The 21,718-nt window shown below is 41.0% G+C and overlaps 1 protein-coding gene across 1 annotated transcript; it reads right to left on the bottom strand.

Annotated features, from left to right (window-relative positions):
- Positions 1-8,451: 8,451 nt before the first annotated feature.
- On the bottom strand, positions 8,452-19,979 carry LOC126101287 (larval cuticle protein 16/17-like). The gene is made up of 4 exons (XM_049911968.1): positions 19,971-19,979; positions 14,652-14,770; positions 12,851-13,049; positions 8,452-8,595 (listed from the first exon to the last, which is right to left on the bottom strand). Exons 1-4 carry the CDS (start codon positions 19,977-19,979, stop codon positions 8,452-8,454), a joined length of 471 nt encoding a protein of 156 aa, XP_049767925.1.
- Between the last annotated feature and the right edge of the window lie 1,739 nt (positions 19,980-21,718).

Genomic DNA, 21,718 nt, shown 5'->3' with positions numbered 1-21,718 from the left:
AGGTTTGCTATTTGGGGAGCAAAATAACTGATGATGGTCGAAGTAGAGAGGACATAAAATGTAGACTGGCAATGGCAAGGAAACCGTTTCTGAAGAAGAGAAATTTGTTAACATCGAGTATAGATTTAAGTGTCAGGAAGTCATTTCTGAAAGTATTTGTATGGAGTGTAGCCATGTATGGAAGTGAAACATGGACGGTAAATAGTTTGGACAAGAAGAGAATAGAAGCTTTTGAAATGTGGTGCTACAGAAGAATGCTGAAGATTAGATGGGTAGATCACATAACTAATGAGGAAGTATTGAATAGGATTGGGGAGAAGAGAAGTTTGTGGCACAACTTGAGCAGAAGAAGGCATCGGTTGGTAGGACATGTTCTGAGGCATCAAGGGATCACCAATTTAGTATTGGAAGGCAGTGTGGAGGGTAAAAATCGTAGAGGGAGACCAAGAGATGAATACACTAAGCAGATTCAGAAGGATGTAGGTTGCAGTAGGTACTGGGAGATGAAGAAGCTTGCACAGGATAGAGTAGCATGGAGAGCTGCATCAAACCAGTCTCAGGACTGAAGACCACAACAACAACATAGTTTATTTGGCTGCCATTTTAGCAAGTGTCTGATAGAAGAGTATTAAAGGGGCGCTCAGAAAGTTTCAGTCCGAAGTCCATAGAGGCTTCAAGACGTTTTTTTGTGGACTGTAGGCATAATAAAGGGTTCCACTTCAGATTTTCGATTTGTTTTTAAATAGCTGTTTATTTTGGTTACTGGTGCACCTAGCTGGTGGTGTATCTGTGTCGAGAAGGAATATCTAGTAATTCAGATTGTTTTCTGTTTTTACACAGGGTGTTAAGAAAAGTATTTCGTATGTGGAGAAATGGTAGTATTCACCGAAGCACTAACTCCGGGCTACAGGTAGCACGAGGATCCTAAAGGACACATAACGTATATTCACAGGACATGTGGCCTGGGAACCGTGCTGCTGCTACGATAGCAGGTTCGAATCCCGCCACGGGCATGGATGTGTGTCATGTCCTTAGGTTAGTTAGGTTTAAGTAGTTCAAAGTCTAGGGGACTGATGACCTCAGATTTTAAGCCCAATAGCGCTTAGAGCCATTTGAACCATTTGAACCATGTGGCCTCTATTCGAAAAAGTGTGATGATGATATCTCCATTGGCAAAAGGTTTCGAATCAGTCCACCATTCAGATATCTAGAAGTGGAGTGCCAAGCGGGAAGCGACCTTGATAAAACGTTGGATTAACCAACGAGGGGATTAGATATAAACGCTACGAGCTGGAGCATGCAATGTCAGAACTGTAGGCGTAGTTGGAAAGCTGGAAAGGGAAATGCAAATTCTTAAGCTAGATGTAGTGGGAGGGTCAGTGAAGTGAATTATGGTCAGATGCGTATAGGATAATATCAGCAGCAGCAGAAAATAGTATAACGCAAGTAGGAAGTAGGAAGCTCACAAAGGAGTCCCGGTACGATCAAAGGAGTTATACGGTATGGTAACTCTCTGTCTCCATCCATGAACAAAGGCGTGCTTTTGAAAATATAAGGACTCGGAAGTTTGTCCCTCTAAAAGTTTCTAGAAAGTTTCAGAACATTCGAGAGTATTCGAGGGCATTCCGAAACATCCCAGGATGTTACAGAATGTTCTACAATGATCCGGGACGTTCTGTAATGTTCTAGAATAATCTGGAGCATTCCTGAAGATTCCAGAATATTTGGGGACGCCCCGAAACATCCCAGAACAGTCTTAAATGTTGTGAAATGTTCTGGAACATTGTGGACCATTCGAAGCCTTTTAAAATGTTCTGGAATTCGCCACTAGTAGGCTACCGTTGGTAGGGGTATACTAAGAAAGACCCGTCGTAGGTTCCAACGTCAGTTTCTTATGAGTGACGTAGGGAGGAGGGCTCTGAGCACTATGGAACTTAACATCTATGGTCATCAGTCCCCTAGAACTTAGCACTACTTAAACCTAACTAACCTAAGGACAGCACACAGCACCCAGCCATCACGAGGCAAAATCCCTGACCCCGCCGGGAATCCAACCCGGGAACCCGGGCGTGGGAAGCGAGATCGCCACCGCACGACCACAAGATGCGGGCACGTAGGGAGGAACCGAAATAGTAGTGTAGTGAGTGAATAAAAACAAATTGTGGAGGTTGTGTAATAAAAGAGGTGTAGTGACAATATGATCCGAAAATAAAATGTAAGAAGTGTGTAAAGTTTACTTAGTGTATTTGTTAGTAAAAAGTTAATTTTATTTATAATTCAGACATTGCCCAAATGTAAAAGAGGAGGACATCTTGCAAATTTGAAGCAAAACGGCGAAAATGAAGAAACACAAGCCGGCCTGTGTGGACGTGCGGTTAAAGGCGCTTCAGTCTGAAACCGCGTGACTGCTACGGTCGCATGTTCGAATCCTGCCTCGGGCATGGATGTGTGTGATGTCCTTAGGTTAGTTAGGTTTAATTAGTTCTAAGTTCTAGGCGACTGATGACCTCTGAAGTTAAGTCACATAGTGCTCAGAGCCATTTGAACCATCTGAAGAAAAACTGATCAACGATGGACAAATATCAGGTAACTGAGACGAGAAGTAGTCTAAGATCTACAGACGATCCTAGACAAATACGATCAACTGATTCACATGTTCAAAACCGCACTAGACCGACTGATTTCTGATGGCTATAAAGTTATAATTCGAGGCGACAGAAGATCACCTGGAGAACACGAGCGTCGATTTAATGCACCTCAGATAGACGAAGTCGCCACCGTAACTGTGGACAATGAAAGCACAAGCCGTAACATAATTTTACAACGAAAAAGAGAAGGACTACAACACATTGTAGACACACGATGGTAAACGCTGAAAAAAGTGTGAACTTCCCTAAGAATTTCTAAACTCTTTGCAAGTACCAGGAATGTCATTACGCTGCCTTCGAATTAAAATTCGATCTGCGATTGTACTACTCAGAAATCTCAACTCACCAAAACTATGTAATGGAACAAGGATGATCGTCCAGCAGCTTTCGAATAACATCAGCGAAGCTGAAATTATGACAAGAAAGTACAAAGGACGCACGCTATTTATCCCCAAAGTACCACTGATGTCTACTGAACTGCTGTTCCAATTTAAAAGACTGAAATTTCCAATCAGGAAGTTAACCTACAGCTTTACAATTCACCAAGCGCAAGGACTAGAATACGTTTCCAAATTATTTTTTTTGCCTCTTATACTTTAAAGTTTATCCTTTTATTCCAGCTATCGCACAATCGCATATCAACTCCCTGAGCGAAGCCGGGTACCGCAGTTAGTATACAATATGTGTAACATACAATATGTAGAAGTGCCAAAAGGGAACGATGAGTTTCAAAGACAAAGAACAAAGTATTCAGATTAAAAATGGCGTAATACAGGGATGGAGTCTTTTACCCCCACCGTTCAATCTCTACTAGAAGCAATATTTGAAATGAAAGGAAGGTTCAAGAATGGAATTTCATTTCAGTGAAAACGAAGAAGAATTACAGGTTCTGTTGAACGGGATGATCTAAAGAGCAGAGAACATACAATGAGTGTAAACTGGAAAAAGGCAAAGGTAATGAGATCTAGCAGAAAGCGAGAAACTTAACATCAAAAGTGATGATCACGGACGAAATTAAGGAAATCTGCTACCTTCGAAGCATAATTACCTGTGACGGACGAAGCAAGGAGGACATAACAAGAAAGAAGTCTACAGGTATCAAATATGAGCTTCAATTTGAAAGAAAAGTTTCTGAGAATGTACGTTTGGAGCACAGCACTGCATGGTAGCGAATCATATAGAGTGGAAAGACCAAAACAGTAGAAAATCGAAGCATTTGAGATGTGGTGCCACAGGAGGATGTTGAACATTAAGTGGACTGATCAGGTAAGGAATGAGGAGGTTCCCTGCACAATCTGTGAAGACAGGATCTTATGGGAAACACTGACAAGATGACGAGACAGGATGATATTACATGTCTCACGGCATCATGGAATGACCTCAACGGTACTAGTGGGAAGTGTAGAGGGTGAATACAGGCAACAAATACTTGGGGACGTTAGATGCATGAGCTACCCTGAGGTGATGAGATTAGAGCAAGATAAGAATTCGAGGCGGGCGTCGTCTAACGGATCAGATGACTGATGAAAAAAAAAGTTGTGGACCAAAACACAACAAAAATTTCCAGGAATTATGCCCTCGACAATGCATAACGTACGAGCTATGAACACATATTCAGCTTCCCCGTTATGAAACGCTTCACATCTACTTACAGCTCTTTGCCACTACTTACGACCCGTAGGACGCGGTAAACGAACGACGACTCATTCCTGTGATATTTCCCGCGGATGTAACACGCAGTAAACATTTGTTAGTGTTTTTACGGGACAGGTCCGGCCGCCTCGGTACAGGTCTTATTACATTCGACGCCACATCAGGCGACCTGCGCGCCGGATGGGGATGAAATGATGATGAAGACAGCACAACACCCAGTCCCTGAGCTGAGAAAATCCCCGACCCAACGGGGAATCGAACCCGGGCCCCTTAGGACGGCAGTCCGTCACACTGACCATTCAGCTATCGGGGCGGACAGTGTTTTTACTGAGAACAGTATTCGCAGTTCTGGATAAGAGTAAAGCATATATAAGTCATAAGGGACCCAGTTCCTGTTTTAATATATTTGTGAAATACGTTTAGATTGCAGCTTTATCTTTGCACTAGTGAGCGCAATGGAAGCTTATTATTCTACACAGGAAATGGCAGGCATCTCCAGCTATGGCTCACACAAGCCCAATTTGTGTGGACAGTAATATCCATCAGATTAGTTTACTGTTTACTGTTTCATTGTAAAAGAATAATATATCCTTATTTGGTTACTCGCTTGCTTACTGAATTTTTTGGTTGCTCGCAACAACAAAGAACTTCCGAAAAATGGTTCAAATGGCTCTGAGCACTATGGGACTTAACATCTATGGTCATCAGTCCCCTAGAACTTAGAACTACTTAAACCTAACTAACCTAAGGACAGCACACAACACCCAGCCATCACGAGGCAGAGAAAATCCCTGACCCCGCCGGGAATCGATCCCGGGAACCCGGGCGTGGGAAGCGAGAACGCTACCGCACGACCACGAGATGCGGGCTAAAAGAACTTGCAGTGGATGAGATTTGCCTCACAGTATCCAAGAAGAACAAGAACTCATTTGTCTAAACATATGCATTTTTGGGCCCTTGTTTGCTTGATTCTTTCCTTAAAATAGGGAATACCTTCTTTTTAACAGCCTGTTGCTTGATCTGTTAAGAGGATGTTGAGGGTAATTCACAGCGGTTGGTTGAAATAGTTTTATGCATGATGAGTCACCTAACATTAACCCTCGAAACACCTCCCAAATCACAACAAACTCTTACTAACAAAACCGCTGACCCAAAGTGAGGAGAGGGGCTGGTGTAATTGGTTAATACAAACCATTGACAAATGCATGGAAGTATTATTTTCAACACATACTTATGATTTTTTAAATGCAAACTTGTTATTATTCTTAGCACAACTGAAAATAGAAAAAAATATGTAATCAATGCCGTTTCTTACATTGTAAAATGTCAATTACATCCGGAGTCATTTGTAACGTAAACCTGTCGCTTGAGTAACTCCTCAGCAGTTCCATCGTGTGTATCGGAGAGAACCGAATTAATTAGGGATACAAAAAACAGTGATGTAACGCAGGTACAGAAGAGACGTTACGTCCACATGCCAACATTTTTCTTAGTCTTTTTCTATGAAGAATACTGTAGGCACTGATTTGTTATAAGAAAATGTACATTAACATGAGAATGTGGTTAAACTTACAAACTTGTTTTCTGTTTTCAATTACAGAATGTAGAAGTGTGTGTCCTTACATTTCCGATCATTTGCTGCACACATTTGCAATCTACCGCATAATGAATGTCTTACACGACGTAGTACATCTGATGTAATGTTGCCAAAGACTGCCTCAACACGATGTTTCACATCCTCTGGGTTATAGGAACAACACGGTATACGTTCTCCTTTAACGTACCCCACAGAAAGAAGTCTAAAGGTGTAACATCAGGAGAACGGGCTGGCCAATTAATGTGTCCGCCAAGTCCTATTAAACCCACGTTGAACATTCTGTCAAGGGTCAGCATAGTGTTCATTGAAGAATATGCAAGAGCACCATCATGTTGATATAACATACGTCTACGTGTTTCCAGCGGGACATTTTCTAGGAATGTTGGCAGATCATTTTGTAGAAACTCGATGTATTTTTCAGCTGTTTGGGTGCCGTCAGTGAAGTGAGGACCAATGAGATGGCCGCCAGTTACTTCACACCATACATTTACATTCCATGGTCGCTGAAGCGCCACCTGTCGAAGCCAGAGAGGATTGTCCACGGACCAGTAATACAAGTTTCGTAAATTCACTGCACTGTGGTTTGTGAAACCTGCTTCATCGGTCAACAGGTACAACTGCAACGTATTCTCTGTTAATGCCCACTGGCAGAAATTCGCTCGTTTATTAAAGTCATATCCAAGTAATTGTTGACGCAGCGACACGTGATACGGCTGAAATTTGTGACGATGAAGTATGCGCATTACACTGTCTCATTGCACTGCCTCTAGCGACATCACGTCAACTCATGTGGGTTCACGGCAACAGCAGCTAACACACCAACTGCACTTACGTCTCCTGTAATGAGTTTGTTACGGACCCGTTTGCGTGTTACGACCATACTAGTTGGATACAATTGTTTGTAGATGTTTTCAAATGTGCGGCCCGTTGGATGATCTCTGTCCGGGTACCTTTCTGCATACAAGCTGCAGGCTGCAGCTGCATTTTGTCTATACTCGCATAGATGAGTATCATCTCTGCCTGTACAGATTTTCTCAGTTCTTACAACACTGTACACACTGTTGTACTTGCGACCTTCTCACGTTCCTACTGTGCGTTCTTCTGTTCTTACTTGTGTACAGCACACTATCACATACTTCCGCTATCACAGTGCACTACGGTTATTCTGACTACAAGAACTAATTCAGCAAGCGCTACATGCAGACACTGAGACTGCCAAACTCATAAACGTCGTAGTCTTCGTAAACATATCCCTGCAGGTCTTGTTTGTTACAACACGCGACTCAACATCTGAGGTTTCAAGCGTCAACTTTAAGTTGAAAATTACTCCGGACGTACTTAACATTTTACAATGTAACAAATGGCCTTGATTAAGTATTTCTGTTTTCAATTGTGCTAAAAATATTAACAGATTTCCATTTTTTTAAAAAAAGCAAGTGTTGAAAATCATACATCCGTGCATTTCTCAATGGTTTCTATTAACCAATTGCACCAGCTCCTCTCCTCACTTTCGGTGTGTGGAATTGGTTATTCAGTGTTTGCTGTGTTTGGGTGGTGTTTCCAGTGGTAATGTTAGGTGACTCACTCTGTATATTGCGTCATTTATACAAAAAAATCTTCCGTTTTGGAGCACTAAAATATTTTCTTGAGTTATTTGAAATGGTTGAAATAGATTTATAAACAAAGTTACAGTTTTGATTGGTCTAATTTCACCCCATCGAGTTTCAGTAGAACCACTATGAATACCAAAGCCAGACAAAATAATAGTTGGATAGGGTCGATTATGCTTGCTGCAGACGTGTCATCGTATCTCAGACAGTGGAGGGAACAACAAGATAACATAAATGAGAAATAGATAGAGGACGTATAAATATCGTCTTCTGCATCTCTTATGATTTAGTGTCGAAGTATCGTGCGAGCATAGGCCTCCTAGACTCCTTACTTGTGACAGCTAGATATTAACAAATAATTTGTCATATTGTCTAGTGAACATTAACACTCTCCGGTAATGTCTAAGTAAGGAAAAGGGAAAGATATCTTGCTCAGATGATAAAGAGAATGACCTGCAGCTTCCTCTAGCATTCCTTGCAAACCGCTATATATATCTGTAGCTGCATCTAATGGGGTTGTTTGGCAATGGAGCCAGTTACAGTCACAGAGAACAGTTAAAACAGGCGGCGATGTTGTTACGTTATAATACTGACGACTCAGTTGCTCTGTAAAAAAAACGGGGAGCCGAATTTCATTCATATTTTGTTCTTCTTGTTGTGTTAGATAGGATTTATTTCTTATAGAGAAGTAATGTACAACTGCAACGAATGGCTCTGACCCCAAATCTGCTGCTTTGTACATCTCGTCAGTTGCTTGCTTGTATATAGTAACTACTGCTACTCTATGATGTCTAAGGTAAAGGCCGTAGTCCGTTGTGGTCGCGCGTCATCGTCGTCACCGTGACGTCATCTGGGACCAGGATGCCTTGTCCTGGCCAGCTGCAGGACCTGTCCCGATGACGCCTATGGCGATATGAGCCATCTGGCTGCTGCTACAGCGCGTTCACTCGATGAACCTGTGGCCGACGTTCTTCCTGGCTGGCGAAGACGGCGGGGGCGGCGGTGGCAGAGGAATCTTCGACGGAGGAGCCACGTGTGGCTCTACCGCGATCACCGTCTGCTTTCCAGACTCCACCTGGACCGGCACCTGCAATAAACAACCACCAGCGCTTGTAGAGGTGAGTAGATGATGGTGTCAGAAGGGCGGAACGTGTCTCTAGCTTGACTAAAAGACAGAAATAAAAGAGTGGCAAAAATTGCTTATGTCACTGTTATGACTACACATGTAAATATCTAAATAATTGGCGTGTAATGTGTAAACAATTGAAAGTTACACAAGTTCACAATTTCATTTGTGAACGACTGGAAGTTTTTCTCACATAACGCTGTAATCTGCATATTCACAATAACAGCAACGGTGAAACTAAAGATGGAGTGTCTTTAGATTGTTGTTGTCACTATGGTCTTCAATCGAAGAATGCCTTCATGCTGCTTTCAAGCTAGTTTTTCCTGCGAAGACCTCTTCAACTCTGCACAACTACTGCAACCTAGAACTATCTACAACAGTCCTCGAACCCTGGTCTCGCCCTAGGATTTTGGTCCCCTGAACTTCCTTCCGTCACCAAACTCACTATTCCTTGACGCCTCAGGAAGTGTCCTCTTTGTTCCGTAACAATACATTTCAGAAGATTCTTTCTTTTCTTGTCTGAACTGCTTATCATACACGTTTCGCTTTCGTACAAGGCCACACTGCTAATATCTTCAAAAAAGACTCTGTGGCACCTAAATTTACACAAGATGTTAAGAAACTCCCGTTTTTCAAAAATGCTTTTCTTGCTATAGCCAGTCTGCATCTTATATCCTCTTTACGTCGGCCTTCATCAGCTATATTCCTGCCCAAATACTAAGACGCATTTATTACTATTAGAATCTAATTCCCTGATTTAAACTGATTACATTCCTTTACCTTTGTTGATGTTTATCTTATAATCTTTGTTCCAGACACTATCCATTCCACCGAACAACTCTTCCACGCCCTTTACAGCCTCACAGGTAAACCATAAAGCCCGTGCATTTGTGCAAAGTCATTGTGCCAGTGTGTCGTAGTGCGTAACGCATCTGCCTAGTGAGCGATAGTCTCGTGTTCAAATCTCACTTTAATCTGACTATATGCATCATAGATGTTTGAGACATGAAAACGTTTCTCGACTGGTATAGTTTCATGCGATGAAAACCTCAAAGTGGTTGTTCCTCCTTCCTGGACTTTAACACTCGTTCACAGTTTCGTCTTGGTTCTTCTACTGCTTCCTCACTGTGCAGATTGAATAGAATTATGGATAAGGTACAACATATCTCACGCCCTTCTGACCCACTGCCTCCCTGTCTTTCGACTTTTATAACTGCTGTCTGGTTTCTATAAATAATTTTTCTCTCCCATATTTTATCATTTCTGCCTTCAGATAATGCAAGCTTTCTCCGAATCTAAAGATCTTATAAACGTATTTTCCCATTCTTTAACCTACACTATAAGATAAGTCGTAGGGTCGTTAGTGCCTCGCATATTGTGCATTTCCCCCGAGTTCAACCTGATATGCCCTGAGGTCATCCTCTGCCAGTTTTTCTTTTCTTCTGTCAGTAGTTCGTCTCAGTATTTTGGTAGGATGAGTTATTAAATTGGCGGTTAGGTAGCTTTCATAACCGTCAACATTTGCCTTTTTTGGACGTAAAATCTGAGAATATTTTGCCTGTCTCATATATCTTAAACAGCAGATGGGTTTCCAATTTGATCGTTTAATGCTCTGTCAAATTTATCTCTCAGTATCACATCCTCCATCTCATCTTCATCTACTTCTTCTTCCCTTTCTGTAATACTGTCTTCGATTTCATTTCTCCCACATAGCGCCTCTCCATATTCGTTCTACCTTTCAGCTGTCTTAGTACTGGCTTGTCATTTCAGCTCTTGATATACAAACAGCTGCTGCTGTTCTCTCCAAAGTTCTTTTTGATCTTCCTATAGGCGTCTTCCATGTTTCCTCCAGTTGTGTCTGCCTCTACACCCGTGTATCCACTAAGATTGGTAGCCCGAATGTTTTCTACGTAATCTCTTTTGAATACCGATTGCATTTTGCTAATGTGCTACCAATGAACCATGGTAAGCCACTTGTTTTACGCTTGACAGATTCTGCGTGCTCATTCCTTTCCGTAGCCCTATAAATTTCTACATCCAGGAATTCGTGTGAGTTGACTAACTCTAAAGTGTATCACTATGATTTTAACAATACGAAATTACGTTTTTTTCGTTTTGTGACATGCATAAATTTACAGTTTCTTCATGTAAAGTAAGTTGCCAATGTTTGCTCCAGTTTGAAATCTCACCAAGAACTGATCGATTATTCTGAAGTTAGTTCAGACAGTACTTCAGTAAAGTGAATTGTATCGTCCAGAAAATCTAAATTTACTGCTAATACCGTCTGCAAGGTCATTAATAGAAACTAAAAATCTAACGGTCCCAAAACTATTCCGTGAGGCACTCCTGAAATTATGTCTGCTTATGTCTACATGTTGTTTCCTCCCTAGCAAGAAATCCTCAACACAGTGGTAAATTTTGTTTGATTCCCCACACACTAATGCCTTTTTTTAATAAGCATTGCTGTGGTACCGAGTGGTGGTGGTGGTTAGTGTTTAACGTCCCGTCGACAACGAGGTCAGTAGAGACGGAGCGCAAGCTCGGGTTAGGGAGGGAGTGGGAAGGAAATCGGCCGTGCCCTTTCAAAGGAACCATCCCGGCATTTGCCTGAAACGATTTAGGAAAATCACGGAAAACCTAAATCAGGATGGCCGGAGACGGGATTGAACCGTCGTCCTCCCGAATGCGAGTCCAGTGTGCTAACCACTGCGCCACCTCGCTCGGTGTGGTACCGAGTGAAGTGCTTTTGGAAGTATTCACCTGTATTCCTTGACCTATTGCTTTCAGGATATCATCGGAGAAAAGCGCAAGTAGGTTTTGCATGATCGCTGTTTTCGGGAGTCCTTGCTGGTTGGCTTGGAGGGTTCAACTCAATTTTGGTCATTTGTTCCGTGCTCTTTTGACAACCCCCTTGGCATAATTGGACTATTTATAACCCAAATCTTAACCTGTCCGCTAGATGTATTCAAAAATATGCTGGGTCTACAGTCAAATATATATATATATATATATAATGGTAGGCGCAAAATACCAGACGACTGTGTGCTTCCCCTTTATTTTCTCATTAACTACTCGACCATAAAATAAAAAAAAACTTCCTTCAGTGTCTTAGTTGCCTTAGAATGTGTACCACCCGATACATTACATTTGAAATGCTTCAACTTCCCCTTAACACATTTTAAGGTGCATAGATCGCTGTGCTGTTACAATTGTTTTTATAGCTGCTATTTTAGCTGATTTCATTCTAAGATTTTCAGGCACCTTTCTCCTGCATCAATATTCTCTCTTCGAATATGTCTCATCTATGTATCTTTTGTTTTTAAACCATATTGTGCGCTACGCAACCGCAACACTTCGTTTAACAGTTCTAAGCCACTCGGGTAGCTAGCATAAGATATATTAAGGAAAGGTCCATAAATAAGATCTTTCGACGTGATGAGGCAGACAGTGTGTCCTCGACGGTTTCGATGATCAGTAGCTATTGCTACCTGTGTCGATGGAGAGCAGATGCGGTAGTTTCGCTATTCTAAACTGTTTTTTGGATTGTGTCTAACAGAAATGTCATTATATGTTAGTGGCATCTTCTTGATACCAAATAACTTACGCGTGTGGATAGATATTCACGTTTTCCGTCTTCTGTTGCCTAATATCCTCCCGCTGCCTGTCCTAGTCAACCACTTCCAATGTTTGTATCTAAAACATCTGACCACAATACTTAAATATAATAATGATTAGGTTTAAAGGTGTCTTTACAAATCTCGCTGTGCCTCATCAAGTTCGTTAATCTACATGGATTTTGTCAGTTGACGATTCTGTATTTCCATGTACCTATTGCAGAAGTGGCATTGATGAGAAAGAGATCTATTAACGCTAGATACTTCTATCTCACCGTCCCCTCTTTGTAAAAACGAATAAGATGTGTCTAATGACTATATTACTGCACGAACGTCAGTTTTCCTATTGTACAAATTTCATCAAGCAACTGCATCGGACTTACTAACGTTTCCGATACTGCTAGTTTAACCCGTAAAGTAAACTTGAAATACATCTAATTTAGGCCAATACCCTTGTACACCAAACTTTCAGGATATTGTAGCATTTTTACATGCTGTTCGGCTGAATATTGTTCCCTGGATATTCTTTTAAAGAACTGTCTTTCGCTTGTTTGATATGCGCCACAAACTGGGCTGAATGATTTACACGCGTTCTTCCTTACCACAGGTGGCTCCGGCTTGGGGATGTGTTCTCCTTCGGCATGGAAGCCCTGCTCGTTGGCTTCGTACGTCAACTCGATTGTCTTCTCCGACTGCTTGTCAATCCACGAAGAGCGACCCTTAATGTCTGGCACAAGCTTATCATCGATTCTCTTGAGCAACATAGACTCTTCTCGCACTGTACCATCTGGAGAGTTGAAGCTGAAATGGAAAAAGTATTCATTGTAAATGTAATAACTGTTTTTCACTGTCTACAGTCTGTGTTTTCATGTGATGCTTTGAAAAAACATAGAAACAAAGCTGGGAACAAAATAAAATCACTATTTTCATTAAACGGAAACAATAATAAGCAAGAGATTTTGTGTGCTCCACTCCCAAATATCGATAATTTTATAAATCTTTCGTATGGGACCTTGTTTAATGATAAATCAACTCTCTCTGAAGGACTGTTTTCTTTCAGTGGTTACTATGGTCGTTTCCATTTTCTTCCTCTTTTCTGTTAACAGTTTCAGTGAACCTGACAATAATGGAATCCTATTACACATTCGTTGGTATGTATGTAACTCGTGTCTATTCCAGTTGTTTCCCAGATACGAAAATAGTCGGCTGTTGAATGTAAGCTAATTTTTTCTGGTACGTCGCGTCAGTAAGTGTGTATTGTGGTGCCACGAGCAGCTTTCGTTGGGAAAAATGAGAAAATTATAGCATTTTTCTTAGTCTGTATCGAAGCAACTGCTTTATTTAAGACTGCGGAATGAAGTTTGCTAAAGTAGTAATATTACCAATAAAGATCTGTTACCAAATACTTCAATTATGGATTAGTAACATTGCAGACGAGACCGTAATATTTTAGGACTAAGCATTAAATTCATCACGTTTGAAAGAATTTTGAAGGAAATTAAATTCATGAAACAGGGATTCACCACAACGTAACGTTGAAATTGAAACCTCAGAGTTGTAGGATAAAATTTACATGTGTGGAGAAGCGAAGAAGGTTAGAAAATGTGAGAATGAATAATTTCTTCGAGGCAGTCATTCAAAACACCAGTTGCCCTACACTTCCTTTCACTCGTAAGAGTGATAACATTGTTCAGGCTTGAGTTTATTGATGTAACATACAGTACATACGTATCTTTTTGAATGTCAGTTGCCATCTTGATTTTGTTTAGCTGTTGTTCATTTCATATTAGTTCGATGTATGAATGCGAAATACTTTCACATATTACCATGGTTGTGTACTGATTCGAGAAACACATTATTTTTTTAAAAAAATCATGTCGGACTTAACTGCTAAGGTCATCAGTCCCTAAGCTGATACACTACTTAACCTAAATTGTCCTAAGAACAAACACACACCCATGCCCGAGGAAGGACTCGAACCTCCGACGGAACCAGCCGCACAGTGCATGACTGCAGTGCCTTGGACCGCTCGGCTAACCCCGCGCGGCAACACATTAATTATTGCTATTAATGAGCGTACCTCATGTACCACAGTCAGTTTGTCAAGATTCCTTCAAATGGTCCAATGCACTCAGTAGTCAGAGTTTCAATGATCAGTCACTTGGTTGTTGACTGTCGACTTCCTGCAACTAAGACACTATAGCATTATACATAAGATCAATCGACAGCAAGCCATACTGTCATATAGCGTGGACCAGAATAGAGACCGAAAGAAGAGAAGCTTATCCGAAGAGTAAAAGTATTAAAATACTTCTTACGGAGAGAGGGCTGCGGCAGATGAAGATAACGCAACTGTGAGGAGACTGTATAAGCTGACACTGAGACTCTCCGCCGGGTACTGACCTGAAGGTGGCGTGCCAGTTGTTGGGGTCCCCCACGGCGGAGGACGACCTGAAGACGGCCCTGGGTTTCGGCACCTCCTCAGCCAAGCAGGCGCCCAACACCGCGACAGCAACCAGCAGCTGACACATAAGCAAGACCACAAGTCACCTCCAAAAGTACCTCACATTCCAACTCACTTTGTTTCCTTAAAGACATTAAAGAGCCACATCATCATCATCATCATCATCATCATCATTTAAGACTGATTATGCCTTTCAGCGTTCAGTCTGGAGCATAGCCCCCTTATCAAATTGGTGCCTCTTCTGATGTTAAACCTATTACTTCAAAATCATTCTTAACCGAATCCAGGCACCTTCTCCTTGGTCTGCCCCGACTCCTCCTACCCTCTACTGCTGAACCCATGAGTCTCTTGGGTAACCTTGCTTCTCCCATGCGTGTAACATGGCCCCACCATCTAAGCCTGTTCGTCCTGACTGCTACATCTATAGAGTTCATTCCCAGTTTTTCTTTGATTTCCTCATTGTGGACACCCTCCTGCCATTGTTCCCATCTACAAGTACCTGCAATCATCCTAGCTACTTTCATATCCGTAACCTCAACCTTGTTGATAAGGTAACCTGAATCCACCCAGCTGTCGCTCCCGTACAACAAAGTTGGTCGAAAGATTGAGCGGTGCACAGATAACTTAGTCTTGGTACTGACTTCCTTCTTGCAGAAGAGACTAGATCGTAGCTGAGCGCTCACTGCATTAGCTTTGCTACCTCGCTTCCAGTTCTTTCACTATGTTGCCATCCTGTGAGAATATGCATCCTAAGTACTTGAAATTAAAGAGCCACAGAAGCAATTTATTCCACGAATAAAGTCCTATGTTTCTTCCGTAACAGCACTCTTAGTGACTCTCCATCATGCAGTTCGTTTCACGAAGATACCCTCCACAACTCGAAAACATCACATCTGCGTTTTAGGTTTCCAAGCCCTGTTAAGTATGAAATACACTGAACACCCAAAGAAACGGGTACAGCTGCATAATACAGTGTGGGGCCCGCGCGAACACCCAGAAGAGCCCCATAACGACGTGCCATGGCCTCGACTAAAGTCTGAAGTAGTACTGTAGGGAACTGACATGAATCCTGCAGGGCTGTCCATAAATTCGTAAGAGTACGACGGGGTGCATATCTTTCTGAACAGCACGTTGCAAGGCATCCCAAATATGGTCAATAATGTCCACGTCGAAGGGAGTTTGGTGGCAAGCGGAAGTGTTTAAATTCCGAAGATTGTTCCTGGAGTCACTGGTAGCAATTCTGGACGTGGAGTGTCACACTGTCCTGCTGGAATTGCCCAAGTCCCTCGGCATGCACAATGGAAATGAATGGATGCGGAAGACCGGACAGGATGCTTACGTACGATTCACCTGTCACAGTCGTATCTAAACTTACAGGGGTCTCATATCACTCGAACTGCACACGCCTCACACCATTACAGAGCCTCCACCAACTTTTACAGTCCCCTCCTGACATGCAGGTTCCGTGGATTCATGAGGTTCACTCCATACCCGTACACGTCCATCCACTCGATACAATTGGGAACGATGCTCGTCCTACCAGGCAACATGTTTCCAGTCATCAACAGTCCAGTGTCGATATTGATGTGCCCAGGCGAGGCGTAAATCTTTGTGTCGTGCAGTCATCAAGGATACACGAGCGGACCTTCGGCTCCGAAAGCCCATATCGATGATGTTTCGTCGAGTGGTTCGCACGCTGACACTTGTTGATGGCCCAACACTGAAATCTGCAGCAATTTGCGGAATGGTAGCACTTATTCACGTCTCTTCCGTCGTCGTTGGTACTATTCTTGCTGAGTCTTTTTTGGCCTCGCCGATTGTTGGAGATTTGACGTTTTACCAGATTCCTGATATTCAAGGTACATTCGCGAAATGGTCGTACGGGAAAATCCCCACTTCCTCTCTACCTCGGAGATGTTGTGTCCCATCGCTCGTACGACGTGACACCACGTTCCAACTCTCTTAAATCTTGATAACCTGCCACTGTAACAGCAGTAATCGATCTAACATCTGCGTCAGACACTTATCTTACATAGGCGTTGCCGACCGCAGCGCCGTTTTCTGCCGTTTACACAATTCTATATTTGAATAGCATGCCTATACCAGTTTCTTCGGCGCTTCAGTGTATTTGCAATGTATTAAAATAGTTGCCTGTAACTGAGCGCATCCTAAGAGTCCTGTCAATATTTCTAATCTCGACAATAGCAAATTAGAAATGGAAAGAAGAAAAAATAGTATTATTCGAAGCAATATGAAATTTGGATCAGATGTATGGACAATTAAATCCCAATAAATGTATAGTCTGACGGCAACTAAGACGAGCCTGGTGGGAGGGCGTCATCGGAGTGGGAAAGAGTTAGAAATGAAGGACTTAGGTAGAAACTAAATGTGACAAGTACGATTTTTTGGATGAAAAATAACACTAAGCTATGGATGTACGAAAAGGATGTGAAACGATATCACAGGAGAAATTGTCCCGATGGATCATGGAATGGGAACCACCAGCAAGGGAGAATAGAGGGAGACCTCTGGACACATGGATAACAAGGAATTCAGACTTTAATTAGAAGAAGAAATGGTCTAGAAAATTTATGGACTGATAGACACAAACGGAGAATAGTAATTAAATCTGAACTATTCGTATAATCTTAGATTGTTGGAAACTGTAAATATATTGTAAAAATTTGAATATAACAATAAATTTCAAATTTATTCAAAATAGGAGAGATTGATTAACTAACAGTGGATAAAATTTTTATAACATTAATAATATATTGTTTTTAATTAGTGAAAAAGCGAAAAACATTAATTAGAAATTTTTTTCACATCTAGAGATTTAACAGGTCTATTGACGAATAGATATTTTCTGTTAATGATAAAGCATTTCGATTTTCTGTATCAAAATTTAATTTCACTGAAAATTAAAAATAAAATTTTTATTTTTAAAGATATGAAAAATATATAACACGCTCGGATCATAAAGTCTCTTTGTCTGTACGAAATAACTTGCTTTATTTATTTCCATTAAAAAAAATGATGTTGTATGTATCGCATATTACATACTTTTTTACACTGCAATAACTAAGAGATATCATTGCTCCGATGAAGTTATATCTGATTCGAATAAGACGGTCTACTCATAACTATCAGCTAAATTCACCTAAGTGGTCATTTACAAGTGTTCAAGAACATATGATTATACATCAGCTGTTAGCGCATTGTACACGAAGTCGCAAATACTGAAGGTGTCGAGCATGTTCTAAGTATATCGTCGATCCTGCTGCATATAAATCATATTGCAAAACATAATACGATGTAGGTATCCTCACACATACTGCCAAATGAAATAGTTTAAATACGTTACCCTGAGATAGTCTTTATTAACAATGGAAAGTCGTTACGTTGTGCTGTATGTGGGAATATTAAACAGCATCGGAAGAACTAGGATTTATTTTAAGTTATGCTTGATGGCTGTGGATCCAAACACAAACAAAATACCATAAGGAGTTACGAAAGGTAGTCATTTTCCGGAGTGGAATATTCTTTTGTTTCGAAATAAACACTTTCAGTAGTTACGAATTGTCTAACTTTTCCTCCTAGGGTATTATCAAGCTACAACCAAAACTGTTATACTTACGACACGTTATATCGCACGCACCATTACGTTTGTCATCCGCCCCGAGATTCTTGTACTCACAAAATATATTGTGAGCAGCACCAAAAAAAAACTATAAAAAATTTGCGTTCCGGTATGCGGGTGGAAGGTGAAAAAGAGGAACGAACAAGAGACGCTCTCATCTGTTCATTGCTATTGCAAAGCTAGGATCTCCAAAAACAATTGAATAGCATGTAGTGCGGCAACAACGGCGTATGAAGTCTTTCCAAATAGAAGTGGCTACAAGCACGACCTACTAGAACCAACTTTTAACGCAGCATTGTTTCTTTTTCGAATACAGGAACAAAAAGTGTCAAACAGAAAAACTTATGAATTCGGGATAGTGAACATCACTACTTAATTGTTTAACATAAGCGAGTCTCGTCATGAGTACGTAACGCCAGTTTGCGAGAAAAACGTGATGATGCTTGCTCTTAGCTGATGAAGTTGCGTCTATTGTTATTTTGACAAGTCACAAAACTGATAAAAAAATTTACTTGTCTTGATCGTAAACAGTCGTCTTCAGATCATTAAAATCTAGCGACACTTACGAACTCTTCATGAATAGTTACTCACTCTGATAAGGTTTTAACAGTCAATGGAAAACGGTATCCTTATAAAAATTTGCGATTAAGACAAATAAAATTTTGTAATCACATTCAGGGCATGACCATGTCAAGCATTACAGAACTGATTATTTGCCCAAATTCAATAAGACTCGAATAATTTTTTTTTCATACACAACATCATCCAGTCACATTTTCAACCAGAAACTCGATACAGTTTTTAAGGAGACAACTGCTATAATATACGCTGAGTCGTCAGAGGAGGAAAGTAAATTTTGTTCGTTGTCTGGCTCTTCCAAACTTACATCATTTCTATGAAGTTCTGATAGAAATCAGATTTTTGTAGAGACAGAAATAAGACGTCGCACTGGACCAACAAATGCGAGACAGCGCGAAATAGGATCTCAGGATTTATATTTGTAGAGCAACATACAGTACTCTATGTGACACGTTTAAGTCCTCAATAGGTACAAACTTCCTCCTTCCAATTTTTGTGTGTTGTTCCTAAAAAGTTTTGAATGCGTTCATTCTTTCCAAAAATTCGACTACTTCGGTCTTTAATGCTGTATCTGAGAGAGATATTCGAAAAAGGTAAGCTAACAAAATTTTTAACGTTACTGTGGAAACAGTTTCCTTAACACTTGTTTTAACTATCGCCGTTGCGAAAATAAATTTAAGACAAGATTAGTGATTTTGTCCATTTGCACTCGAATACAACCGTACGTACTTTCTCTACGTAATACCGCTTCAGAAGACAATTCCGTCTCCACCTTCGCCGAATTTTGAGTAAACTATCAGCTGATTATGGCAACGTGGAAAATGGAATTGTCTTTTAGCAGATACGTAGCTGTGGTACCCGATATGAAAAAACTTACTGTGAGGTCCTTGATATTGTATCTCTTTGCGCAGTTTAGTGACCGATGTTCACGGCCTTTGTCATAATCCTGCCCTTAGGAGTACTTTAAATGCAGTAGAGGACCATACGTTTCTTTGTTTATTATGTGGTGTGTAAACACTGCGGAAGAAGCAACACTCACCTTTATCATGATGCGCAGTGTGTATGTTTCGATGGCAGACTGACATACCTCTCTTGGTTGCTCGCATTTATACCTGCTACCCGCTGCCCCAGCAGATAACGACCTTCTTCATCTTATCCGGATGCGGATCAACAAATTGAAATCTGTTTCCCAAGTAGGAGGGTCGTTACTCCGGCACTCGCAGTATCCTCTTGTTTATGACGTCTACCGTTGTGTGCCCAAATCACAATACTCTCGGTATTCCCCATCTGAAGTTGAGTATTGTTCGTTTGGCACCTTCAGCAGTTTCCAGAATACATCAACAACTTTATAGGGGAAAACAACATTTTTCCCATTTAAGCCGTTCCCCTCGTCATCCTAAACTAAGCTTAAGTTTAGCGATTTGTGCAATATCAATGCACCAGTTTTCTCAGACATTTCGAGCAAGCCTTTTCGTCTCGAAGACGGTAGGTTTCTAAGTGAAATGAATTATAGGCAAAACTTTAAGAGGGAACTGAATGATGAACCTCACAGTCTCTTGAATCTGCTTGAAATTTAAGATAACGAGATCAACTAAATAATTTTTACAGGGAAGATGGTACAAACATAGTATCGTCAAATCAAGGTCTCAAAATGGTACACTGTAATTTGGAGATGCTTCTTGCTGTTTCACACAAAACATCACTTTTAATTTTCTTGTTATTCATTATAGGTGCCTCATTTCGAACTCTCTTGCTTAATGAAAGAATTTTTAATTGCCGTCTCCTTTCCGTACTGATCACAATATTAGCTTCTATCTAGAAACTTTTAAATCATTTACCGCTCGCTTGAATATATCCTCCTATTATTTTCTCACTTTTAAGAACTGTTTCGCATTATCTGCCTTGAAAGCATTCCGGAAATTTCTTCACACTTTTGATGAGTAGTGTTTGTCATTGCATTTCGTAATAGGTGTTATTAATCACTACCATAATGCATCCTAGACAAGTTTCTTATACGGCTACATCAGCTTCTAAATATCTTGACCCTCATTGTGACATATTAACTTCGTCATATCCTGTTACTGTCAAAAATACCAATTTGTGAGCTCTTGATCGAACTATCTTTCGTCCAAAGACAGTAGAATTTTCACTTATAATTCAATATGTAGGCCCACTGTTGTCGGTTCCCGTTCTTCTGACATCTTATACTTCTTGCAAGCATTACTGCTAGGAAGGAAAAATTCTTTTTGTTGATTAGGTACTCGTTTGCATTTCACGAGGACAGCATTCACAGTACATCACATTAAGTTGGAATATCTCATTTTCTTTACAAAAGCGGCAGATATTCTCGTACTTAGTGAGCTTCCATACTAATCATTTACATGAATAGCTTGTATTCATGTGCGAATGAAGAACTTGCAGGCGTTTACCTCTAATAATCAGCTCTCGAGTTTCTGGTTGAGTGGTGATGACGTTTCTTCTGCCGAAGAGTATGCGTATTACATACCTTGAAACGTTACAGTAACTCAACACTGTGACCCAGCCGGATAGCCGCTCGGCGTAGCCGTGCGGTATAAGGCACCTTGACACGGTTCGCGCAGCTCCCCCTGTCGGGAGTTCGAGTCCTCCCTAAGCATGGGAGGTGTGTGTTGTCCTTAGGGTAAGTTAGTTTAAGCTAGATGAAGTAATGTGTAAGCCTAGGAGCCGACGACCTCAGCAGTTTGGTCCCATAGGACCTTACCACAAATTTCCAGTTTCCAGCTGGATATCTGAGAGCGTTTCATCCAC

This window comes from Schistocerca cancellata, chromosome 9, assembly GCF_023864275.1.
Source record: "Schistocerca cancellata isolate TAMUIC-IGC-003103 chromosome 9, iqSchCanc2.1, whole genome shotgun sequence".
Taxonomy (NCBI): Eukaryota; Metazoa; Arthropoda; class Insecta; order Orthoptera; family Acrididae; genus Schistocerca; species Schistocerca cancellata.
This window is presented reverse-complemented; position numbering and strand designations above follow the sequence as displayed.

Excerpts from the sequence above, each read along its gene's own strand:
- LOC126101287 (XM_049911968.1), bottom strand. Across the intron at positions 13,050-14,651 it reads AACTGGCACGCCACCTTCAG|CTTCAACTCTCCAGATGGTA; the intron begins GTCAGTACCCGG and ends TTTCCATTTCAG. Across the intron at positions 8,596-12,850 it reads CCAAGCCGGAGCCACCTGTG|GTGCCGGTCCAGGTGGAGTC; the intron begins GTAAGGAAGAAC and ends TGTTTATTGCAG.